We start from the raw sequence: 26,976 nt of genomic DNA, 5'->3' as shown, positions 1-26,976 counted from the left end.
CTACTGTGTTTCACAGATAACAAAACCAAGCCTAGAGATGTGAAGTCCTGGCTCAAGGTCACACTACAGCTGGCTGCAAAACCAGGACCATCATTCAAGTTTCCTCCACCTACTACACTGTTTGACTTAAGTAGCTTTGTCATTAAAACATATATATTCCCTCAAACTTGCTTTGCCCTCAAACCCAGCCTCTTCTTTCTCTATTTCCTTATGCTGTCTTTTTCTTTAATAGCCCAGCCGTCTGGGTCTTGACTATCCCACCTCCTGATCACCACAAGGTTTCACCTCTAATCGCAGATTACAGGGACAGCTTTCACAAATGGCTTCCTAGTTGATGGATTGAGCAACCTTGTTTCCATCTTCATTTTACTTGTGCTTCTGGTGTGTGACTCTCATTAGCCACTCCCTTCCTGAACCTCTTTCATCGGGGTCTCACCGATGACTTCTCGCTTCTCCTACTCCCGACTCCGGCTCCTCAACCTCCTGCCCTGGGGCTTGTCTCAGGGTGTGTTTTTTTTAATTTGTTTATTAAAATCCTACCTCATTAAAAAAATTGTTATGATTTACAGACATGCATAAAATACAACAAGGTTTAATTTTAAAGACTTGAAAGAAAAAGGAAGAAACAATAAAACAAAAATAAGTCAGATGACTTAGAGTAATGAAAAAGTGTTGGAACGATCTAGATAGAGGTGGTAGCTGCACAACATTGTGAATTTACTGATTTACGTTTACTGAATAGTTTACTTTAAAATGGCTAATCAGTATGTCTTTAGAAATCAGATGACTATGTATGGAAACTTGTGTACAAAGTAAACATCATAAAGCTCTTTCAAATTGTTTTAGGTGGTTCATGAATTTGGCTCTGAGCTTCTTAGCAGACTGTGCAATGAAGATAACACCAGGCTTGTAATTTAGAGTGTGCATACTTTCAACACAGCAATTTCTTAGGACAAAGAATTTCTCCTCTGAGTCCTCATAAGGAGGAGAGAGTAGGTGACGGTGAACCATGTCCTGTCTGTGTCGACCTCCCCACTGTATAAATCATTGTCAGGTATATCCTTTAAGGCCCTCACTGGAGGTGTGTAGTGAATGCCAGAGCCCAATTTACAGCAGCTCTCTGAGGGGCTGGGTTCTGGCAGTCTGCCTTAATTCAAGGATTGATTTTAGAGTATCTAGAGGAATGAATATGCCGCATAACCTTCAGTCAATGCTCTATAAATAAATATTATATCTCATAACCGAGTTTTTTATTAGTATTGACCAAGAAGCACTATATTTGCTGGCATGAGCTTAAAGTGCAAATAATCTGTTGCCAATTAAAGGCAGATCCATATGCTTTCATAATCAGCCCAACTGGGGATAGAAATGACACATCGTAATGAAAAATGAGGATCCTAACCAGGAAAAATTCTTGATAAAAAGGCATTCCACTTATATACATGGAAACAGGAGGGGGAAGAGCACTCTAGATAAGACTGAACTTCCCTCCCTCATAAAAACAGTTCTGAGTCTCACCAATGCACAGGTGAAGGACAACTAGGACTCCAAAGTTCTGCTCCATGGAATCCCTGAGATAATTTTAGCCCAGAAAATGTTTAAGGTAAATGTCACCAAACACCCACCAAGCCATTAGAATCTCAGCGAAGTACTCATAGAAGTCTCTCGGCTTAAGCAGTTTAATGTAGAAGTTAATTCCCTGAGATAAAGGACTTATACATATGCCTCTGGAACACTAAATGAATTGGTATCTTGTATAGAATTCTGAGGTCTTCTACCATTAATATTTCAGGGCAGTTTATCCCAAGCCATTCTTTCTTGCACAGCCAGTTATCTGTGAAAATTACTCCCATTTCATATAAATGAGAGTCAAAAACATATGGGAGAAAAGCAACATTCTGTCCTTCATATAACATGCATCCAGTTTGTTCAAAAATAGTATGAAATCGTTAGGGTAGAAATTTTTTTTGTAGTTAGGTTTGGTTTGATTTGTTTTAGGTGTGTGTAGGCAGCAATACATTTTTCTTTTTGCTCATTAGAACAATCATCTCATCTATCAAAAGAGAAGCTCTTTAGTGTTCTTCCAAATTGCAGACTTTTTCACTTGCTAGACATTCCATTTAAAATGTCAGCCTTAATAAATTGCAACATTTTAAGTGGTGAAGAAGGAAACTTTAGGCAGAACTGTTTTGTCTTTGATTTCCCTGTGTTAGTCTGGGTTCTCCAGAGAAACAGGACCAATAGGAGATTTTATGCATATATAAAGAGAAATCAATATAAGGAATTGGCTCATGTGGTTAGGGAGGCTGAGATGTCCCAAGATCTGCAGTCAGCAAGCTGGAGACTCAGGAGAGCCCATGGTGTAAGTCCCAGTTCAAGGACCAAACAGTAAGTTTCCTAACAAGAATATGAATCTTATAAAAATTGTTCCGAGCAGTCCATGAGGAAAAGGTCATCTAAAGGCAGGAAGAGACGGCCATTCAGCAAAGACTGGAAATTACACTCCATCCCTAGACACAACCTTTACAATGCTGAGAGAAAGGTGAAAAGTGGATTGAAGTCCTTCCAACTCTCAAATTTGGTAATTCTAGGTTTAACTTAGGTATCAAATGAAATAGTACTGCCCTTCAAACTTTAAGGTTGGGAAATTCAGTGCCCTGCCCCATATTTTGGCAATTCCCAAGAAAATCTGTGTTCTGACATATTGCTCCGTGTTGAACTGCCATTCCTCCACCTCCCTGCTGCACCTGCTGGTAAACCCTCAGTCTCTCAAAACTCCAGGCTCTTCCCCATTCCCTCTCGAAGGTATGATCTAATTTTTAAAATATGGGGGTTTTTAATTTATTTTTTTAGAGAGAGGGGAGTGGAGAGGGATAGAGAGACAGAAACATCAATAAGAGAGAAACATTGATCAGCTGCCTCCCACCACACGTCCCCCACTGGGCATCGAACCTGCAACCTGGGCATGTGCCCTGACCGGGAATTCAACCGGTGAACTCTTGGTTCATGGGTGACACTCAACCACTGAGCTACCCTGGCTGGGCATGATCTAACTTTTTATGTTTAATCTCCTTTCAACATTTTACTGAGCAGTGACCATGTGTTTCTACGATAAATTCTGCCACTTCTGCAAAAGCAAAAGCAGGAAGAAGCAGTTGTTATTAGAAATTTTATCTTTCCCTTCCTCCCAGGCTCACAGTCCTTTACATGAACACACATACATATTTAGATGATACTATGTTTTTAGTAACTGCTGGCAGCATCTCACCTTAATGCCACCATTTCTTCAGCTTTCCTCCTTTCTCAAGGGAGCTCTTTCCTCCTTCCACTTCACGTAAGGTCGTTCTCTGCTTTTACCTCGTGTGGCACATTGCTTCCCCAGGGGCTCCACATAGCTTCTCTGCACATCTTTAGAGGGAAGTCTGGTCCATCACAGGTGAATTTCAGGGGCACTGGAGGCCACAGATCCAAGCAAACTCTTAATGTGCCAGTTAACCAAAGTAAAAAAGATTTCAACTGGTTCACTTAAGTAGTAGTGGATCTCTGGGATGCTGTGCTCTAATTTAATTCATTCAACAATTATTTATGTTGTGCTTATTAGGTACAGGGGATAAAACAGTGGATGAAGCAGATACATTTTATGACCGTTATGGTCTGAGTCTTCCCCCAAACAACCCTGAGAGTAGGATTTGATTATAAGGAGTTTGCTTCAGAGGTGATCCCAGGAAACTCAGTAAAGCAATGGGGAACTGAAGCAGGGAAGGAAAGGAGCCAATTCAGCCAATTAGCCCTGTGAGCACTGGAGCTTATCAGCAGTGTGCTGGTAAATGTCTAAGAACCAATCTCAAAAAAAAAAAAATTTAAAAAAATAGTGGGATATATATGCATACAGAAGTTTATTATAAAATTTTGCTGATGCAGAGGATATGTAGCACACAATTTACAAATAAAAAAATATTTGTACACTTTATTATCAATTCTATAAAGGCAATTGATTCTCCTAAGAAAGTAATATTCAAACTGAGATCTGAAGGTAAAAATTAAAACTGGGGAAGGATGATGAAGAGTTTTGGGCAGAAGAGAGTGGCTGAAGCTCGCATACTGAAGGAAAGTGAAGAGAGCCAGTGTAGCAGAGTACAAGGAATTAGAGAGAATTAGAAAACAGTGAAGCTCTAGAAACAGAGCTTTACAAGCCCTGTTAAAAATCATTAAACAGTTTTAAGCAAAGGAAGAGCACATCAAATTCCAGTTTAAATAGATCTTCTGATTGCATCGTGGAGAATTAACTAGAGGTGGGCAAATAGAGGTGATCAATTAGAAGAGTCTGAAAGCAATGACATCTTGGATTTAGACGACAGAAGAGAGATTGACAGAGGTGGATTTGTTTGAGTAGTATTTAAGAGGTAAAACCATTATGAAGAATTATTCATCCAGAGAGTCTGGCCTGATTAATGAGCAATATCTGTTACAGGCTTCTCCGTGGGAAGTGCTAATACGTGTGTCTGCAGTGTCAGCATTAGGCCAGTGAGCTGGTGTTGGCCATGCCTCTCAGCTGTCCAAATATTGCCTTCCTATCACCACTTTATGATCATGAGACTAGTAAACACAGCTTAGGAAATGCCAACCTTCGCTGGTTCTCAGGTCCTTGACATGGTCACTTGTAATAGTTCCATCCATTTTTGTTGGCTCATGTTTCCGTAACTAGAAAGGTTAAGTAGCGATTATTAGCAATGCTTGTTTTTTTATCTGTCCAGTATTTTACAGAGAAGACCATAAATACAGGAAACTGCCACATAAATATGTAAATATAATGATTCATGAGGACTCAGGATTTCTCTTTTTTAAAATATATATATATATTTTTTATTATTGATTTCAGAGAGAAGAAGGGAGAGGGAGAGAGAGAGAAAAACATCAAAGATGAGTCATTGATCGACTACCTCCTGCACACCCCCTGCTGGGGATCGAGCCCACAACATGGGCATGTGCCCTGCCCCGGAATCAAACAGTGATCTCCTGGATCAAAGGTCAATGCTCAACCGCTGAGCCACACTGGCTGGGCCAGAATTTCTCTTTATGACCTGCTTTAGGAAACTATTCCCAAGATTACTTTAAATCTACAGAGCTAGTAGCACTTATGAACACTTGACCCTCCTACACACCCCAATTTAGAGTTACCATTCCAACAACCGAGTGGTTTTTGTTTGGTTTGGGTTTTTAATCTCAGGTTTTTGGCATCTATCTTATTTTTTACTTTTGGTTTAGCATCTGCATTCTATCACTTCTCATTTCTTGGAGTGGCCGCTAACAGACTGCAGGAGTTGAATTTGTATCTTACTCCCAGTAACTGAAATATCAGCACCTCAGCAGCGCCAGGCTCAGCGAGAAGTGTTCTCAGTACTACGGAGACCTGCAGTCCCCACAGGCATTATCTGAACGCCTCTCCTCTCAGTTCTGTTTCCTTTCACACTGAGTGGAACTGAACAATTAACATAAACCTGTTGAGCTGTAGTCCCTGGATCTTCCCTTTGTGGAAAACAGCTTTAATGACAAGGAGAATGTCTCTGCATAAATAAACCCTTAAATGCATTTCAAAATTAAGCCATTATGACAATTTTAACAGAAATCTTAGCTTAAAAGCATCAGTCAGTTATTACATGTGAAAAAATGAGAAAGTGTTCAGAAAAAAAACATAAGACAAAAGGAAGAAAGAGATTAAGGTGACACTGCATAGGGAAAATATGGAAGGAAATACATTGCGGTAAAAAATGCAGCCCCTTCCCGCTGGTGTGGCTCAGTGGGTTAGAGAATCGTCCTGTGCACTGGAAGGTCTTGTGTTCAATTCCCAGTCAGGGCAGGTACCTGGGTTGCAGTTGAATCCCTGACCCTGGTTGGCAACCAGTCGATGTTTCTCTCTCACATGGATGTTTCTCTCTCTCTAAAAAATCAATAAAACATATCCTTGGGTGCAGATTAAAAAATAAAAAATAATAATAAAATAAAATAAACCAGAGACTACTTTGGCTAACAGTGAACGGAGGAGAAGGGTGGGTCAGAAAGTCTGGACCACCAGAAGGCTGAACTCCTCCAAGTCATCTATGTTACACATGAGACACCAAATTTCTTCCACCCTGGATTTTAAAACCTAATGGAACACAATGAGCAACATTCTCTCTCCCTCTCCCTCCCCATCCCTCTCTCCTTTCTCTCTCATTGAAAAATCACTCCATGTCAGAGAATAGGAGTTTTTTATATATATTTGGGAAGGGCCCACTTAAATGGTTAGAACTTTAAATAGAAGTGAGTTGAGTTTTATATAGAGGTAAGTTAAATGCACAGTATATGTATTAGTCGGGGTTCTCCAGGAAAACAGAACCAATATGGGGGGGGGGGGGTGTATGTGTGTGAAGAGAGAGAGAGAGAGGGGGAGAGGATTTAAGAAATTGGTTCATGCAATTGTGGAGTCTGGCAAGTCCAAAATCTGTGAGTAGGCCAGCAGGCTAGAAACTCGGGAAAGAAGTTTGCTGCCAGAACTTTCATTTCCTCTGGGGAAGTATTTTATTTTAATTAAGAACTTCAGTTGATTAGATGAGTCCCACCCACATAATGGCAGTTAATCTGCTTTACACAAAGTCTACTGATTTAAATGTTAAACTCATCTTAAAAATACCTTCACTGAAACATCTAGAATAATGTTTGATCAAATATCTGGGTGCTGTGCCCCAGCCTCCCTGACACATAAACTTAACCATCACAGCATGTCTTGAATGAGCTGAGCAGAGAAGGTAAAAAACAGAGTGTGCTTCATACATTAGGTCAGCAGAGAAAGAATGCAAAGGCAGGACTAGAACAGACAGAATCAGGTCATAGCTCAACAATTCATCTGGTACAAAGAGAAAGCATGGTCGCCTGACGGAATGCCCTTAATCACAGAGTAACATGTGTTTGTCATTAGTAACAATAGGTAGTCAGCATTTGTAGAATTGGAAGTAACCCATGGTAGAAGAGGGTGTGGGAAATGGAATGAGACCAGAGAGAAAGTTGCCCAGAAGAAAGCCATGAGGAGAGAAGCACAGGGGTAACATAAGCTAACTGATCGAAGTGGCATCTCACCCATTCCAGTCACCTGTTCCCACTGCATATCACTTTTCAAGTGTTCATAGCTACAAGAATTTCTGCCTCACTTACCCTTATCTTGACCCACACAAGCTAACATCAGAATCTGGATGGGAAGACAAATGTTCCTGCCCCGTATTTGCCATTTGGCAATGGTCGTGAAAATGTTTTGAGGCCAGAGAGTAACCAGGAGCAGACAGAGTCACCTCTGAGACTGTGGGGAAAGAATGTCAGCTTGGGTCCTGTTGTGGAGAATTGTAGTTTTACAATATAATCAGCATTTTAATCAAAGAAACAACTCTTGCATCGAGAGAAAGTGACATCTTAGCAATACTAAGGAATAGCAAAAGTGTTTATAAATGGATTGGGGGACATGGATGGAAATTCCATGACTAATTTCCTTTAGTTTTTAAGTTTTGAGAAGGTGAAACTGCATTTCTGATGGCATCAGTAAATTACAAGTTTCATGTAGTGGTCAGTTTATAGAAGGGGAGTCTACACAAGCAACTGAGCAAGTTTCTGTAATTGTCATGCACTTCTGCTCAAAGTGACCAGTTACATCATCCATCAGACCTTAAAAAATGTAAATGTCAGAAAAATGGGATCTTCATCCTTATTAATCTTAGAGAGAATTTAACATCTTTTAACCATTGACTAAACCAAGTGATAAGAGAATTTTCAGTTTCTTTTACTTCTATTTTTCTTGCTTGGCAATGAATGAGATAGAAAAATAACAACTCTCCCCTGTTAGGCAAGCTTTCTGTATTGTCAGGTTAAGTAAAATCCTTGCCGTTGCATGGGTATTAGCTTCATGCTATTTGGGATGTTGAGACAACTGCTAATCCACAGAAATTTAATAAAATACTTACTAAATATCATCCAAAGTCATCATTTACGAAACTTCATTTATAGAAATGTTTAAAACATTTGCAGAGAGGTAAATGATAATGGCTATTAGTATTTATCTACTTGTTTTTTGGTTTGTTTTGAATGAGCATCTATTTAAACTTTTTAAAAATATATCTCTTTAGATTCTCAATCCAGGTTTTCATTCTGCAGGATGACAAATTAGCACTGATTTGGGTCTTTATGCAAGACTATGCAATAATTTTAGTCAGGTTTTTCAGTTGTATATATGTGACATTCCTGAATGATCTTTCAGTAAATTTCTTCAACTTTGAAAGCCAGAGTGACTCAAGGGTACTAAGCAAATTATGTGCACCACTTTTTTTAAAGCATTGTTTATATGATTAATTTAAGTAGAGGTCGTCAGACTTGATGCTTTACAATATTCGAGAAACAGAGCAAGAAATATTATAGCTGGGAGAACTAGGCAGCGGAGAGGGGGAGGAAGGCCAGGAGAAGGAAAATGAGATGGAAAGACTACAACTGAAATAGCTAAAAGGACCTTTTGGTTGTGGTAAATAGTTGTTTTAATCATGCGATCTGGATGACAACAAAACCGAAACTGAGCAATGATCAGGACCTTGGGAATAAAACAGCAGTGGGAGGTGCCAGACAAGAAAGGTGAACCATCAATGCTGGAAACGCAGGGGCCTCCCGAAAGGGAAGCTGGGGCTGCAACTTCAGCATTTTCCTGGGAAAGCCCACTAAACAGATTAACGTTTGAGGAAGGACCAGGGTTAAGAAACAGCACCTACTAGCTCGGGGAAAGGAGAAAAGCACAACTAACTCAAGGAAACAAATTCACCTTTTAAGTTGGACAAAACCACGCTGCTCCTGTGCTGTGTACCTATAGGTTGCTAACTCTCTTGTAAACGTTATGATTCTCACATTGCTCTACGGGCCAGGGTGTTTTTCATGCCCACAGACGTGAGACAGAATGCTTAAGCAAGATTTCAGTGTCGGGCTGACGGTCAGAAAGGAGACCCTCCCATCTTCCTGGGGATGACAGAGGGTAAGGCTTGCGGGAGGCCCTTGCTGAGGGCCTGCTTTTCATCCCAGTGGAGCCTTTCACTTAACGCCTCTCTCAATGAGCCTTTTTCTTCTTAAAGAGGAAGCTAAGCACAACCAAAGAAAACCAGGAAACGAGTGTTGCAGTACCTAGGCACTAGCTGCCTTAATATTCATTATGGGAAATCGAACCCGCTGCTTGGCAGGCATCATCCATGAGTGCCCTGAATTCTTGGATAAAAGAAAAAAGCAAAAATGATCTTGAAAAAATTTTTCTGACATTTAATTCTATGTTAAAAGTCTCATTCCTGGAGCAATTTAATCCGAGCTTCATCATATACAAAAGATATGAAACTTTCCTGTTTTCATGAAAACCATCGGAGGTTTTGTTGGTTTGCAGGCTTGTTTTGTTTGTTTTGTTTTTAAGTTTGCAGCCTTCACACGCAAACTCATCGGTTGCTCCCCAGGGAAGTCTCATTTTCATTCCTCATTGCTAACATTTTCTGCTTCCTCTTATGAAACCCAGGCTGGTAAAGAGATCCAGTTTGACATGTTACGCAGTTTGTAGCAATATCCCCACAATGGTAACTTTCAGCCCTCAATATTGATACCTACTTTGCTTGAAAAGGACAAGTGGCATTACAAGTGTTATTCTCTTCTACTCTGAAGCCATTTTCCCTATTTCAAATTTGCGTGGCAAACCCATAATCTCAATAAAGTATCTTTATGCAGATTCCTATCTAGTCCTGTGTTTGCAGTGACCTCACCACCAATTCAAAGCCAATTTGCCCAGGATTTGGTGCAACTAGTGTTTTTCCTCAGACTTCATTATACTAATTTTTAAGACCTCTAGTCTACACTGGGATATTTTTTCTCAACTCTGGAGACCCCTCCTTTCATGAATTCCTGCACAAGTTTGCCTGGTCCGTTCTCTTTCTTCATCACCCAATCTCCATGCACCCTCTGTGGATCTGTAACATGTAGCACCCAAGCAGGGCCAGGTTCAGAGCACAGTGAGTGAGGCACAAAATTTGAGGGGGAGCTAAAACACTCAGTAATCAAGGTCATATTTAAATGCAAGATTTAAAAAAATGAAAATTAGTGCAAAAAAAACCTCATAATGAACAAAATATCAAAACTTTAGGGGTCAGTATGGCCACTGTGGCTCAGTGGTTGAGTGTTGACCTAGGAACCAAGAGGTCACAGTTTGATTCCCTGGTCAGGGCACATGCCCAGGGTTGCAGACTTGACCCCCAGGAGGGGGCGTGCAGGAGGCAGCCGATCGATGATGTTTCTTTCTCATGGATGTTTCTATCTCTCTATCCTCTCCCCTCCTCTCTCTCTAAAAATTCAAAATTAAGATAAAAAGAACTTTAGGGGCCAAATTGTATGGTAATGCAAGGATACTCGACTTTGGGTGGTGAGCACACAATAGAGTATACAGATGACATACTATAAAGTTGTACACTTGAAATTTATATAATGTTATTAACTAATGTTATTACAATAAATTTAATAAAAAAAATAACACCATCAATTGTAAGAAAGGAAAAACATCACCAATTTCTTAAAAATTTAAGTAGAGATAAGCTGTTGTTTGTTGTACAGCCTTGCCTTGTATGTCAGGAACACTCATGTCCAGTCTGCCCACAGCTCTGGTCTGCATGGCCCTACCATCCCTCTTCAGACAGACTTATGAGGGTTGACATGGTGCAAACAGATTGAACATATAATCATGATTTTTTACCATAATGCTTCTATTAACTTTTTTATTTGGCTCACAATACGGAAGGATATTTTGTTACATGTACACAGGGGCACACATTTTTGCTTTTGCCTCAGGATCCAGTAGGTTCGGCACAAACAGAGCTAAGTCCCCCTAAAACCACGTTCTATAAGTGGAACTGCTCTTGAAGCTTTGTCCAGCAGCTGGTGCCTGACAACAGAGTAGAGATGAAACAGTCCAAACAACAACATAAACACTATAGACAGGGTATTTACAAGGATGACGAGAGGATTTGTTGTACATCACTCAAGCATTATTTTGGATGAGAAATGTATTAATTTTTCCATGTGTTTATTGAAATATAATTCCTTTTCAGTAGGTTTCTGGAGTCAGCTTTCTATTTTCGCTTCACCAATGACTCAGCCAGTCTATTTAAGATTACAGTCTCTGATCTGGCCCAACCTGGAAAATGCTGGCTGCCGTGCACCTTGCCTGGGTTGGCCTGGTGATTCTGCGGCTCCCTGTCTCCTTGCCCATCCCAGCTGCATCCTGGGCCCCTGGGCCCTCTGCCCACTGCATCCCCTCTGCCAGGGCCAGCATTTTAATGTCCCTTTTTGGTGGAAAGGTTTCCTTCCTTAGTTGACCCATAGCAGTCAGAATCTAACCAGAAAAAACAAGAAAACACTTCAGGCATTAGGTTGCCATTTTTATCTGTCAACCAGTTGAACATGAGCAGTTTTTAATGGTTCAAACTAATATTTACATGAAAGAGAATTTAATGCAAGGAATGTTACTCAGGTGGAGGAGGGGCCTACAAGCCAAGCAGGAAAGAAAAGTCCCTGAGATTAGGAAGAGCATGTGCTGCTACCACCCCTAGCCTAGAGAGACAAAAGGAGGAGAAGATATTACCGGAATCCAGGGGGCAGCTCCCCCGAGGAAAGCTGGGGGCCTGGAGCGCCGATCCAGAGGGAACTGGAGACACAGAGGAGAGAGAACTGTTTCCAGAACAGAGACTTGAGGCACACAGGGAGGAGGAGAGATAGGCCCCACTTTTTTTACCCTTGCCCACCAGTGCTCAGGTTGGCCAAACCTAGCCAGAAACCAGATAGTGCAGAGAGAGGCCTTTGCAATGCAACCTACAGGAGTGAGCACCTCGCCCCTACTTCCCTGAAAGGAGCCGAAGGAAGGGCAAGGACTGCCTGAGGGAAACCAAGCCCAGGTCAGCTCAGAGCCCATTTCATAAGGGGTCCCATCAGCAAGTAGCAATATTATAGCTGTAGTAACATCATGAAACATTGCTCAGCCAGCATGAACCAAGGGCTCTCACTATGCAATCACTTCATTTCCAGTTTTGTGAGAGCCACAACACACAGGTCATTGCACTTCAAAATTATCCCTTTATTGTTTGCACTTAATTAAAAACAAGAGGCTCTCTCCCTATGTATTCAGTACTTTTAAAGTTGCTACAGAATTGCTTTGTTTTCTGAGGAAAAATCTCCTTATGTACCAAAATCTATCAGTTTCAATAAAGTAGTACACAGCATAATCTCCTGGGAGAGGTCCATTTAGTGGTGACATCTTCTTGATACAATTATCCATTTTAGCTGCCCTGGAATAGAAGCAATCTTTCTATCTTTTTATACTAACTCTTACCATGATCTTGTTTTTCTCTGCCCCAGGGACACTCTCTAGATCAGCAATTTTCAACCAGTATGCCAAAATAGTTTTTAAAACATGCAATACCTGACTATTTAGTCAGGGACACTGACCTCTTTTCCCTTAGATTGTCAAATAAAAGAAAAAAATGACCACAGCCAACACAACAATCGCTGTCTGGTGTGAATGAATCAAAATTATACTTTTTTTGTCAGATCAACAAAAAAAGTAGTATATTTTTTGGTGTGCTGTAGAATTTTAGTAATTAGTTTATATGTGCCATGAGATGAAGATCCTTGCTCTATAGACCAATAAGTGGATGGAGGGATGGTTAATAGAATATGGATAGATGCTAATGATAATGTCGTGGGTTTTAAATATGGGGGTGTTCTCAGCTTTTTTTTTTTTTGCTTTTTTTTTTTTTTTTTTTTTGGTGGCAGTGGGATGTTCCAAGCCCTTTTTTGGTGGCAGTGAAAATAATAAAGTGCCATGGCTGATGTAGGGTCATAGATGCAAAATGTGAACCTCATCAGTGTAACACTTTATCTCCTCACCATGGTTAAAATGTTAAATTAAAAATGAAAGAGATGATTTGCTCAAAATGATAGCAATGATTCGGGCATTCTTCATGGCAGGTAAGGAGAATTTGAATACATTTTCTTTATTCAGATAGTAAATAATAAACTCTTGCCTGGATTATTCTGACTTTCTTCTTAATGTTCACATTCCCTATGCTTTCAGTCTTTGCAGGATACTACACATCTTACCCCCACCACCACCTACAATGTCCTATGAAGTTGAATTTTTTAATGTTAACATATGATTAGGCTATGATTTATTCAAATATAGTTCATTAATCTTAATAAATCTTGCAAATTCTTCAAAATCTTGTGTAAAATTAAAGCAGATGAAATATTATGTTTTTGGTACAATTGTCAATACCAAAAGCTTGAAATTAACCAGGCATCTATTGCACTAAAGGCAGTTCAGGTGCTTTTTGCAAATCACTTGGGGATGAGTAGTGCTTAGAAATGTGAGTTTGAAATATTTCCAACTGGCACTATTAATGTATCCCCCAAAAGTTCATGCTTCTAAACTATCTTTTAAAAACAGGAATTTAGAACAAGACTCTTGCATTTTTCCTCCGATAGCTGATAGAATATTATGTACTCTAGGGATATCCTCAAAATATGTATTTTCAGAACCAACTTTCAGCATGCATTGAGGCAAGAAGTGATTGCTTTTTAAGTGATTGCTTTTTAAGTGGCTGAAATACAAGTATCTTTTGCAACCATAACTTGACAAGAACCACTAAAAACCATCTTACTGGTTCTCTTCCTGTGGGGGATGGGGGTTATAGTCCATTAAAAAGAAAGCAAAGCAAAATGTTAACCAGCTGGAATTGACAACATCCTGGAAATTCAAACATGTGTTTTAACAACTATTTGCTTTTTTAACAAGTTCTATAGATATACAGCAGAAAATGTCATATTTTTCCCCAAAATTGCATCCATTGATATAAAAAGCACTTTAAATGTCAAATGGAAGAGCGTTTCAAAAGGAACTTCAGTGTGACCACATTAGGGATTTCTTACTCTTCAGAGTTCAAAGCTACTGCCTAAAGTTGAATTTCCTCTCCCTTAACTAAATTAATTTTAAAGAAGAGCTCCCTTTCATGGACTTCAACAGATTTTAGTATTAAACATAAATGTTCATAGCTCTTCCTGACCAAGTTTTTACCAGCAAAATATAATAAAGAGGCACCTGTGGGTAAAGTAGGAACTACAAGGATTGAGGGCAGAAGAACATGTTTCATATCTTCTTCAGGCATAGATCTAGGCTCGGCTGCATGTCTGTGCTTCAGTCACTGTATACTTTCCCATAACAAACTGGAGAAGCTATCCTCTACAAGTGTTAGATTCTCCTGGAATCTGAATCCCTGGAGAGCTTGTTAAAGCACAGACTGCTGGGCCCGCCCCCCAGAGTTTCTGATTCTCTGGGTCTGGGGTGGGGCAAGCTTGCATTTCTAACAACCCCCCAGGGGATTCTAATGCTGCTGGGGGGCCTCAGGAACACTGAGGAAACCACTGCTCCACAGCAATCAATGCAACTATAACTTCCATTTGGGCTTTAACATTTTCAAAGTTCTTTCATGCCTTTTTATATAATTATTTCTATACCATGCCATAAAATGCACAAGATAGCTATTCTCTCCATTTTCCAGATTATATATGAAAAACACTGAGGCTTCTCCCCCCCATATTCCCTGTCATAAATGAAGACAACCACCATCAATGAAAGTGCCCCCCAAGCTGGAAACCTGTAAGTCACCCGAGACTCTTTCCTCTCATGCCACTCCCATCCAGCCACCGTCCAAGTGATTGATTTCACTCCCTATCTTACAGGTGTCTTGCTCTCTTCTACTTTTGTGCCTTTGCATACAGGGCGGGGCAAAAGTCGGCCTACAGTTGTTCGTGTGGAAAATAATCCAATAATTAATAAATAATAATACAAGAATAAACTCTGTGTTTCACGTACTCACAACTGTAAATCTACTTTTGCCCCACCCTGTGTATTTTCCCTTCCTGATAACCTTGCTACTCATATTTAAAATTTTCTGCGAAAATGTTTCACAAGGTTTGCTGTATAATATTAAATCAGGATGAGTAGACCTTTTATACTTTGCTAATGTATTTTTTCTCTTTCTAGTATTCATGAACCCGATTTCTCTTTCGAATTTGCTCATTTTGTGGTACATCTTTTTTAAAAGTCACCATTTCCAGAAGTGTGTGACTGTGTCTGAAACTGTCCTGCCTGAAACACGAGGCCTGGTCTGCGGGACCCAGTCTTCGCCTTGCAGCCTGAGCAGCCAGCCCGCAAGGCGGTGCGGACTCAGCTCCACCTCACAGTGGGCGCGAGCTGCTTGCTCTTCTTACAAGTACCTTGACTCTTTCTTTCCATTTACATTTGGTTCATTAATTTCAGGACCGGCCTCCTCAGGACCTGGGGTTTAGACAGGGTGAGCTGCTCTCCTGAGAAAAAGTTTGTTGCTAGTAAATGCAGTTGCCCTTTCACAGTGAGGTTTCATGAGGAATAGAAACAAACTCACAGCTATTCAAATGTACTTGATGTCGTTTCCCTTAACTCAAAATTTCTGCAGTCTGTGTTTTCACTGTAACAAGGGGCATGGCTCACATGCCAGCTCCTGGACCCTCCCTAGCGGAAACAGCACTTGAGGACAGTTATATCCCTGCAGAATTGGACTTTGTGGTTTGGAGATTCATTATTGAAAAGTAAAAAGCCGACCCTTTTGTTTTGTGTCACACCTTAGTAAACCCGTGTGGCCCTGATTAGCAGGCTCACGGTTCTGAGCTGTAGGCAGCATGTGAGTCCCGGGGTTCATCAGCACCCCTTACAGGATGGCCCCCCTCACCTCTTTCCTTCCAGCTCCTTACAACACGTCAGATCCAGCACCTTGCTAAGTTACCTGCTGTTCTTTAAGACCATAGGTGTATTGCCGCATTAAGTATACAGTCTTATTAAGTACCTCATCGCTGACACTATATTAAGAGTTATATTAATTTTTCTATGGCTCAGTTTCTTTACCTGCACAGTGGAAGTGATAGCACCTCATAATTTGGATATGACCTTTAGGTATGATAACACACACAGAAGGTGCTCAATAGATTGGAGCAACTGCAGTATTTTCAGCTACTATAAACACCAGGGAATGTGTTTATCTTGTTCATTACTATTGCCCCAGTGCCTTACAAGCTCCTGGCAGATGGTAGATATTTGGTAATTTTATTGAATTAATTTAAGCATGCATACATGAATGAATTCATGAAGCACCGGCAAAGAGGGAAACATGAACGACATTTGGCTTTTTTTGTGGAAATAAAATGGATATGTTAAGAAAATTGAGTTTTAGTACTGAGCCTGTCATAAGTTAATTTTGAGAAGGACTTTTAAGTTTTCTTAGCTGCATATTCTTTATTTGTAGATGGGGTACAGCACCTACCTTGCCTTTCTCAAAGGGCTGTTAATAGACATATGTATATAACATTTTTTAAAAGAGCGTAGGGAAAGAAAGCAGTAACAAAATACGCCAGCAATAAGAGTGTGTACTGGGACTCATTAAAAGGAAGGATGGAGAAAGCACGAGAATGCATGACCTTGGATGCCGAGGTTAGAGGCTACCTGGTGCAGCAGATGAGCTGCACTGTGTGTGAATGTGGCAGCATAGGGGAGGGGAGGGCAGACACAGCAACACAGGACACAGAGGAGAGAGAGCCAAGACAAAAAGCAAAGTGTTTATTGAGTATTTAAGTAACTGATGTTGAATCAAATAGTGGGAAAAGCTTGGATTATGGATGGGAAATAAATTACAAATGTGTATGCAATATAATTACCTTTTATAATACTTATCAAAACCTCAGGATCACTTTGGATAAAATGTGGGACTACTTTGCAAGGTATAAAATTTCAGATAGGAATAAAATTGCTTGGTATTTTTTAGCTAAGTATTTTTTAGTTAAGTCATCACAATTAGTGAGTGCACCATAAGGTCACTCAAAACTTTGAGATTTGGAGTGTTAAGAGTTCCTGCTTAAAAAAGTCTTCCCATCAAAACAACTAAGAACACTATGCGATAGAGTGGAAATCATACACTTTACAGGTTCTTACTAGTACTGTTAGGTCTTTAGTCCACCTTGAATTTCTTATGGAATGAAGTAACAATTTAATAAATAGAACTTATGCTTAAGTCTTTGGCAATAATCTTAATTTGCCAATTTCCAAACAGTTAGAAAAACTTTAAGAGATTGATTAAGTCAATTTATAATCTCAGATAGTTGGATCTTTCTTATACTTTAAACTAAAACAATATCACGCAACATTATTAATATGCAGGCATTCTATTCATTGTTTACTCTATGTTGTATATCTTAAAGTAGCAACTTGTCTTTGGTATACCAGAACATTTTTTTATATACCATGTCTTCAAACAAACTGGTTCTCAATCCTGACTGCACATTAGAATCACCGGAGAAGCTTTCAAACATACAAATGCAGGGCCCTCTCCTGAGGGTCTAAATGTCTATTTCAATTTCTCTGCAGAAGAGCCCTGATATTGATAGAGTTCTGTAGGCTTCTCAGGATTCTAATATTCACTCAGGGCAGAGAATCTCTCAGCTTTTGGATTCGTGTTCTCCAAATATCTAAATTGAACTTTATTAACTGCCTTTGGTACATGTTAAAGAATATTTTTTTTAAAAGGGTAAAATCTTGGTTCTCATTCAAATATAAAATGAACACACCTTGAAGATTTTATTTAACTCATTAGTTAAGCAGGGAATCTGTAAGATATTACACTGGGTTAAAAGAGGATGCTAAAATAAACAAAATATAAGCCAGCAGTCAACAAACTATAGTCCGTGGGCCAAATCCAGCCTACTGCTTGTTTCTCTATGGCCTGCAAGTGAAGTATGGTTTTTACATTTCTAAGTGGTTGGAAAAAGTATATAGTATTTTGTGACATGTGAAAACTATATAAAATTCAATTTCATCTCCCATTAATAAAGTTTTATGGGACTTTAGCCATACCTATGACTGCTTTAAAGCTATAACTGCACAGTTAAGTAGTTGCAATAGAAACTGTCACATGGCATATACAGCCTAAAACATTTACTATTTGGCCCTTTCAGAAAAAGTTTGCCAACCCCTGATACAGGCGATTGGGAATGCAGGCACAAATTCACAAATTGCTGCAAAACTGGTCAAAATCCACCCAGCAGTAAAATACAATGTTTTGAATTGTGTCTTTCACAGGAGGGGAATCAATGGCATCTGCATGAGACAAAATTTGCTAACATCTCTGTGGACTAGAATTATTTACCGTTAATTTTCTATAGCTTATGGGGTTATAAAATAGCCCAAAGATAATTAAAACTACAGAACTTTCTAAAATTAGATAATCCCCAAAGTTCTGCTGGCTGATGCTCAGTATACCCTTGAAAAGACACCCAGTTGTCTTTAAACACAGTTCACATTCTTTCACAATATTTTCCCAGCACAAACCATACCACATTAACTTTCGCAAGACATCAGAGATGTATTGAAAACTCTGAACAGAACTTATTTTATTCTAGATATGGTTGGGACATGGCAACCCCTGTCTTAAAATACATCTTCTCTGCCGGCTCTCAGAGCTTGACAGAAACCACTGACCGACCACCTCTAACTGACCAATTGCCAACTTCTCATTTACAGACCGAACATGAGTCCTCACTGGGCATGTGCCGAGCACTCTACACAAAGTGCTCCGACATTCCTCTAAAATTCTTATCCATACTGCATTTCTTTTATTTACTGGTAGATAAACAACTTTGCATACAAACAAAGTCTCTGTTCATTCTTTAAAATGCTTGACTTACATATCTGGCAAATTGGCTACAAAAAGGCTTCAGTTATTCCTCATAGGAGCCTCTCCACATGGCTGCTTGAGTGTCCTCACAACATGGCTACTGATTCCCTCCAGAACAATTGGTTCAAGAGAGTGTGGTGGAAGAAGTAGTAGTTTTATGACCTAGTCTCAAATCATACATCATCTGTTCCATAGCATTCTATGGAAAACAGTCCCATGCAATGTAGGAGGGGACTATACAGGGGTATGAATAACAGGAAGTAAGGATCATCGATGACTATGTCAGATGCTACCATACTATGTAATGTTTTGTGTGCCTTCCGCAATCCCAAATTCACATTTTATGTAATCTTAATCTTTTTTCACCAACATGGGTTCTCCTAAGAATGCAAAGCTGGTTCGATATTAGAAAATCAACCAATATAATCCACTATGTTAACTGTCTAAAGAAGAAAAACCACATTGATGTACAAAAAGCATTGGAGAAAATTCAACATCCATTCACAATAAAAAAATTCAGCAAACCAGAACTAACTGGGAACTTCCTCATCCTGATAAAGGGTATGCACAGAAAACCTATAGCTAACATCATATGTAATGGTAAAAAAGAGAAGCTTTCTCCCTGAAATTTTTAACAAATATGTCCAAAAAAAAAAAGTCAAGGATGTCCACTCTCACCACTTCTATCCACATCAGACTGGAAGTCCTAATCATAAGTCAGAATAAGAAAAAGCATGCAAATTATAAAGGAAGAAATAAAACTACACTTATTTGAAAATGACATAATTGTCTATGTAGAAAATCACAAGCAACCTTAAAAAAAAAGATCAAATAAGTTTAGCAAGATTTCAGGTTGCAATATCAACATGCCCATCTATTGTATTCCATATGCTAGTAATAAACAATCAGAAACAAAAATATTTATAATTTTCTTAGGTACATATGAAGTTATTAATAGAGAGAATAATTATATATTTATTATTTCACTTTGCAAATCAAAGTTGGGAAAACGCAACCTTTTCAATAATCTTGGAATAAATAACTCAGAAGCAATTCAGAATTGAACTATGGCTATGCTATTAAAAGGTACAGCATCACTGCATGTGAAATTCATGCCACAATTACTTCATTTGTTCATTTCTTAGAGAAGGGAATGACAAATTTTATTAAGGACATCAACAGACCAGAGAAAGACATAGATGGGCTTTTTCCAAATGCATACTCACAATTTCCTTATATAGGGCTATTTTAAATTGAAAGTTTTTAGAGATGATGTAACTCACAATGAAGAGAAAGTAATCAAGGTGATGCAGTTTCTGTATTATATGAGGCAGGGTTTAAGTCTAATAAGATTTCATAGATTTCTTCACTTTTGTTTAGTGAAGAAAAATTGTAATATACCAGACTGAAAAAAAATGTGCCTTTGATTGGTGATTTGAGCAGACAAATGCCTCATGTTAGAATCCATAGACATGCATATTTCATTGTACAGATGGTCCCTGGTCAAGAGGACACTCATCTTTGTAGCCTTGGGCTGCCTCTCTCAGTGACCCACTTCATTCACTTAAGAAGACATAATTAAATAGATACTTTACAGCAAGTAGAAAGTGCAGAATGTATAATCAGTTAGAAGCTTATAAAATGACTTAAAGTAAATGGAATTTTTTTTTTTAATATCCCTTGTACAGCACCTAAAATCATAACAGGTGCCAAATAAATTAGTTTTTTTCCATCTCATCCTCAATCTAGCCTCTCAAAATTCTAAGGCTAGATTTTTGAGGCTATAACCTCATTGAAATATCCAACTAAAATAGTAAGAAAGCACAATGAAGTCCTCCAGGGTTTAGGAAGTAAGTTTCTTACCAGTTTCAGTTTAATCCAGGTGTTATTTTAATGTTACTACTACTAATAAAGATTTGGTAGAAGATATTTTTGCTTCTGTGATGGTTCTGCTTAAGATCTTTACTTAATATGTCAATACATTTGAAATTGTCCATTTATTCCAGACATCCAAGGAGCTATTTTTTATCTGAAGTTTACAAAAATCTAAAAATGACATCTATGAGAAAACTTTTAAATGTATATTTATCTGAATGTAAATTTGTGTAATGTGTATTTATGTATTTCATGGAGCAGAAGAGGTAACATTTGAGATTTCAGCAACCTCAGATTTTATGCCCCCATCAAAAAATATATATTTATGTTAAGTGACTAAATAATTGTCTTTTTTTAATAGTAATTATCATTATTTTTTAATAATATATGCTCATTACTTAAAATGTTAAAGGATGGAGAATAGAAGCACTTTTATAAACACAGACATTTTCTGTAATGCCATTCTAAAAAATGGATTACATGAAGTTTCACTTGGTTTTTAACAGTTGAAAAAGAAACTGTAATGGCACTCAAGAAATTGCTGATTTTCAGATAAATATTTCCTCACTTCACGAGATATTCCTTCTTAAAAGATCCCTAAAGGCTACTAAGAAAGATTACATTAAAGTTTAATGGGGAGGCATTGTCATTTACACCGTATGTACCAACATTAGGCAGCATTTTTGATGTACTGCTATGGAAGGTAAAACTATCAGAAACTCATAATTCAACCGTCTTCACTCTCCCACACCCCAAGTTTTGGTAATTAGGTGAGTGTTTTACCATTGTCAAGGTTTATAAATTTGAAATTGGATCTGCAACCATAACCTCTTCAGATTCTTGGACAGATTTCCACCTTTAAATCGATTTAGGGCTCACTCTCAAACCCTCTGCCACAGCTTGTACATTCCGGAGGCCTCTGTTTTGATTTAGCTTCCAGTCAGCTGGAATCTATCATCAGATAATTGTTTCAATAACCGCTCACGGGTGCCAAAGCTCCTGAGGGCTTGGCTACTAAAAGGGAAACTCTTTCTCTATTCACAGCACTTCTGATATCAGATGTGTAGAGTTGGATTTGGGGGGGAGGGGGTTGTGTTTTTTCCACAGCAACCAATTTTCCAATTCTTTAGACACCAACTGGGTGTCCTACAATTCAGTTATGACACTAACTACCTGGAGTTGGCACAGACCTCACAGGTAAAGAGCTCAGTTCTACAAGACTGTCTCTCTCACTTCAGTTGTCGGTCGCAAGTCCCAGGCTGTCACTTGTACTTATGATCAATCAACTGTAAATTGGGGGTTCCCAACTTCTATGCCACCACCTAAGGGACTAGCTCCAAATCGCCCAGCTCTGAGAACCAATAGGGCTCAGCATTCACAAGTCCTCTGGAACCACAGAAAACACAGAAGCGGTTACAAATGGACATACAGGCACTTCCCACGGCCATGCCCCAGGCCCGGCACAGAGGGAGCAGGCAAAAACGCACAGCTCGCCCGGCGGGGCTTGGCTCAGCGGTTGAGCGTCGACCTAGGATCCAGGCGATCAGGGTTCGATTCCCGGTCAGGGCACATGCCCGGGTTTCGGACTTGATCCCCAGTCGAGGGTGTGCAGGAGGCAGCCAATCAATGACTCTCTCACCATTGATGTTTCTATCTCTCTCTCTCTCCCTCTCCTTTCCTCCCTGTGAAATCAATAAAGATATATTTAAAAAAAAAAAAAAATGCACAGCTCCCAGTTTCTCCCTGGAATGGGTTTGGCCTCATAGTTTCCCAGTTACTGCCCAAGGGTCAGAAATTTAGGAGCTGAAGCCAACGACCAAATACAGGGCGGGGCAACTGTAGGTTTACAGTTGTGAGTATAGGAAACAGTTTATTCTTACATTATTATTTATTTATTACTGTATTATTTTCCATACAAACAACTGTAAACCTATATTTGCCCCACTCTGTATATATTTCTTATTACTCCAGAGCTACTTACTACCTGTAACTTTCAAATAAGAAGGATAACTTGACTTTTGGAGTTGCTTATTCTGCCATTTTCATTGATGCCCCTCTCTATTATTTCTCAGAACTACATATGAATATACAATTGTGTCAAAATAAAAAGTTTAATTTTTTTGAAAGTCAAATTATATTAAAGTGTTCTGACAAATACAGCATTTTGTGATCTCATACCTCCTTACTGTGTAGCCCCACTTACCAAAAGTAGTCCCTTTTGACCCCATTAGCTAGTTCTTCTGGTACTTGCCCTTCCCATATTTTTAAATAATATATATCTTTTGAGTCATCAGTCTTCCATATTATTATTTTTCTTTTATTTATTTATTTTTAATTTATCTTTATTGTTGAAAATATTACAAATGTCCTCTTTTTTCCCCTTTGACCCCTTCCACCCCCCACTTCAGGCCTTCACCACACTATTGTTTGTGTCAGTCTTCTATATTATTTACTGACTTTTTATTATTTTAAATAAGAATTAAAATTTCTTATAATACTATCCCCTCTCAATATGGTGATAACTATTGTTAAATCAATATTCAGTGTTTACATTATAGATCACAGTTGACCTATTTGCTCTAACTGTTTCCTTTTTGTTTTCCTGGAGTTAATGTTTTCTTCAATTTTTTTCATTTGTTTAGTTTTCTTTGTTCTTATTGCCAATTCATTTTTATTGGTTCATGACAATATAAGGACCTCGTTTAATCTGACTAAAGTCTATATAGTGAGAAAGGTATGAGTAATGAGATGCTGGCCCAGAAGCAGAACAAAGACATCTGTCACTGTGCTTATCATCTGGAGGTGCACAGAGATCACATCACAGGAACACCAATGCACATGAATTTCCCATGACACAAAGAGGTCAACCCCAATCATTGATAACACCTGAAGCCTTTCATTTTACTCATCCTAGATCCTACCATAGATGCCTTAGTCAGCTCCGGCTGCCATAACAAAATACAATAGACTTGGTGGCTTCTATAGAAATTTACTTCTCACAGTTCTGAAGGCTGGGAAGTTCAAGATCAACTTGCTGGCTGATTTGGTTCCTGGTTAGAGCCTTCTTTCTGGTTTTCAGACTGATGCCTTCTTGCTGTATCCTCACATGGCAGAGAGAGAGACAGAGAGACAGAAAGAGATGATCTCTCTTACGACTGTTCTTACAGAGGCACTAATCCCATTAATGAGGGCTCCACCCTCATGACCTAATTACCTCCCAAAGACTTCACTTCCAAATACTATCACACTGGAGATTAGGGTTTCATCATATGAGTTTGGGGGAAGGATACAAACATTCAGCTCATGACACTGGAGGTTTAAATAAAACTACATTGTATATCCAGAGAGATCTTGGATGTTAGGAAACATCATTTCTGACAGTTGACTGAATTATGTGTAGGCACACCTAAGCGCCCTTCCCAGGTGCAAGAAAAGAGGGTGCTTCTCTGAAATGTGTGTACAATTCATCAGCAGGCAGGTTTCATTTTAAGAAACTAGCAAAACTAATATGAGTCCACCTCTTGGAGTTGTTTATCACTTGGAATTTCAGTTTGGGTGATTGCACTCTAGTAAATTAGCTGACTGAGAGTCCAAAGATTATATCTGCATCCAGACAGTTCATTCATCATGTTTAGCACTTAGATTTCAGTACAGCTCTCCCACATATTTGCCAAAACTACTGAAGTAATCACAGAAAGCTCCCTGTTTTGATCTTTCTAATGCCTTAAATATTGTCAGCGGCTCTAGATTTAGGTTTATTGGAATACTTTAATAACTCACCAATCTTTTTATCTGATAGTTTCCTTTAACCACTTTTCATAAACACTTATTGATTTTAATTTAACACAAAAATGAGAGTAGACTTCAGTAGTTCAATGTGTACTTACCTAAGAAAACAATGCAAAATGGTGGTAGAAAATATCAAGGTACAAATCCTGGAAAAGTGACAAAATCTTTAAATATTATAAAACATTTAGCAAGTTGTATGGTGAATATAAAGTTCAAATTATATGTGTAACCCACACCTTTATTCTCTCAATATCATTTTGCAAATTAGCAAGCTATTCAGTCAGATTATACAATTTTTGAAAAGCATAATTTAAATTTTAATTGCTAAAACTACCAAAATATGATAACTGGAATCCCAAAAAAGTACAACTGAAGAAAATACAGGTTTGCATGATTGGAAGGTAAATAAAATTTCTGGGCCAAAACTGCACAGCTAGTTGATGGAATTCCAGGTGCGGATGTGGGATCCAAATCTATTCAATGCCATCTGTGGTTTGGCACCACCTGGTGACCTAGTCAGCTTTTACCACTTGGTTCCTAGATGTGCTGTCTCTGGCTGAGTGTAATTCCAGGAACTCTAGGTAATTGGAAATCTTTTAGTCTCATACATAAAGATGTATTGGGCCAAAAAAAAAAAAAAGAAAGAAAGATCCAGGTGATCGGGGTTCGATTCCTGATCAGGGCACATGCCCGGGTTGCGGGCTCCATCCCTAGTTGGGGACGTGCGGGGAGCAGCCGATCAATGACTCTCTCATCATTGATGTTTCTGTCTCTCTCTCTCCCTCTTCTTTCCTCTCTCTGAAATCAATAAAGATATATTTTTTTAAAAAAAGAAGGCCTGAAGAAAATGGATTCAGGACCTACCCTCTGTCTCTCTAGGTTTAAACACAGGATTGCCTGCCCTTTCTGTACCAATTTCTTATTTTTCAAATTATGACATTAAAATAATCAATGTAAATGTTTGTTTGTTTTAAGTTTAACTATGGATATTTTTCTTTCTTTCTATTCTTTGGGGGAATGCTTGGATGTAATGACTTGATATCAGGAGCCTTCAACATGGACAGCTCTTTGTCTCCACCTGCTATGGCCTCTACTACCCTATCAGAAACTCTACCTTTCTTTACTGCATCAAGCATCTTCTCTCTGACTGATCAAAGTGCCACAGACATAACATCCATTGACCAGACACTGCTAATCCCAGGACTAACCATCCCCACTGATGATTATTCTGCCATCAGGCAACCGGCTTTGGAAATTTCACATTTGCCCGCATCTTCAGAAGATAACAGGTTGAGTCCAGGCAACCAAGATATAGTCCAAGGCTTAAATGAAATGGATCTATCTAACACTCCTGCCTCCTCTGAGGTACCAGGATTCAGTGGATATGTTTCCATGCCAGACCGTTTCTTGAAGAATGCCACTCCTCTTCCAGCTTTACAGTATATCACCACTAGCTCTATGACCATAGCTGCCAAGGGCGGAGAGCTGGTGGTGTTCTTCAGTCTGCGTGTCGCTAACATGCCCTTCTCCAACGACCTGTTCAACAAGAGCTCTCTGGAGTACCAAGCTCTGGAGCAAAGATTCACACAGTTGGTGAGTGGGCACTACTTACAACCCTCTGTGTGTCTCTTCTTTTTTTCTGTTGTTACTTTATAATATAATCACTGGCTGTCTTGAGCAATGCAGGTTAGAAGAGAGTGCTGCTGAAGGCATTTAGCTAGAGTGTTGAGATTGATTCAGATCCAACAGGCAAGTGAGTTCTCTGGTGAACATATGAGCAGGCACTGCCACTCAGCCTCCTGGGAACAAATTTATACTTAAGATCTTTTCATTATAGTTCTTCCTAATTTAGTTTTCCCAAGAATAATACATAACCACTCAAGTTCTGAACTTGAGATTTAAAAGCAGTATGAGCAGATTTTTCCTAAGTTATAATGTCACTGTTTTGAGCCACCAAAGGGCTCAAAGCTCGAAAGGTCCAGCACAGATGACTCTTTTTTAGTTCCCCTTAAGTTTTTTTAAAACTGAAAAATGATTAAATGGCTTATCATTCCTGATTCCTAACAAAGCCAATGAGAAGATTATCATGATGGCATATATCTTTGATTATAAAACACCTTCCAAACCCACATTTGTTTTGTTTCTATGTGCGCGATAAGAAATGCCTGTACAGTAAGAAATGCTGAGCCATGTGATACCTCTGCACAAATGCCAATTAAAGCCAAGTACACAGTGCATATCACAGAGTACAGAATTTCTGAAAATAACAGGATAAATATTTGTAAGCTTCATATAAGTTATTATATAAATTAAAACTACATAAAACTAATTCTTCAAATGAACTTTAAAGGAAGACTTTGTGCAATTTTCCCCCCTCCCCCACCACCACTCACAATGAGGTGAGTAGATAATTGGGACAATCTCAAGGAATGGAGTCCCAGTGGACCTAACCCTGGTATATTAATTTGGGTACCTG

At 38.9% G+C, this 26,976-nt stretch overlaps 1 protein-coding gene across 1 annotated transcript in view; it reads left to right on the top strand.

Annotated features, from left to right (window-relative positions):
- The window catches only part of IMPG1 (interphotoreceptor matrix proteoglycan 1), a gene marked incomplete at both ends in the record, with an annotated part of 106,518 nt that overhangs the window by 54,765 nt on the left and 24,777 nt on the right, over positions 1–26,976 (top strand). Inside the window, one exon of the mRNA XM_081140619.1 lies at positions 25,565–26,093. Within this exon, the coding sequence (XP_080996745.1) occupies positions 25,565–26,093 (529 nt within the window). The remainder of the gene's footprint in view (positions 1–25,564; positions 26,094–26,976) is intronic.

The sequence above is a fragment of the Miniopterus schreibersii genome (assembly GCF_964146895.1).
Source record: "Miniopterus schreibersii genome assembly, chromosome: 6".
Lineage (NCBI taxonomy): Eukaryota > Metazoa > Chordata > Mammalia > Chiroptera > Miniopteridae > Miniopterus > Miniopterus schreibersii.
Note: the sequence above shows the minus strand (reverse complement) of the source record. Positions and strands in the feature narration are given on the sequence as shown.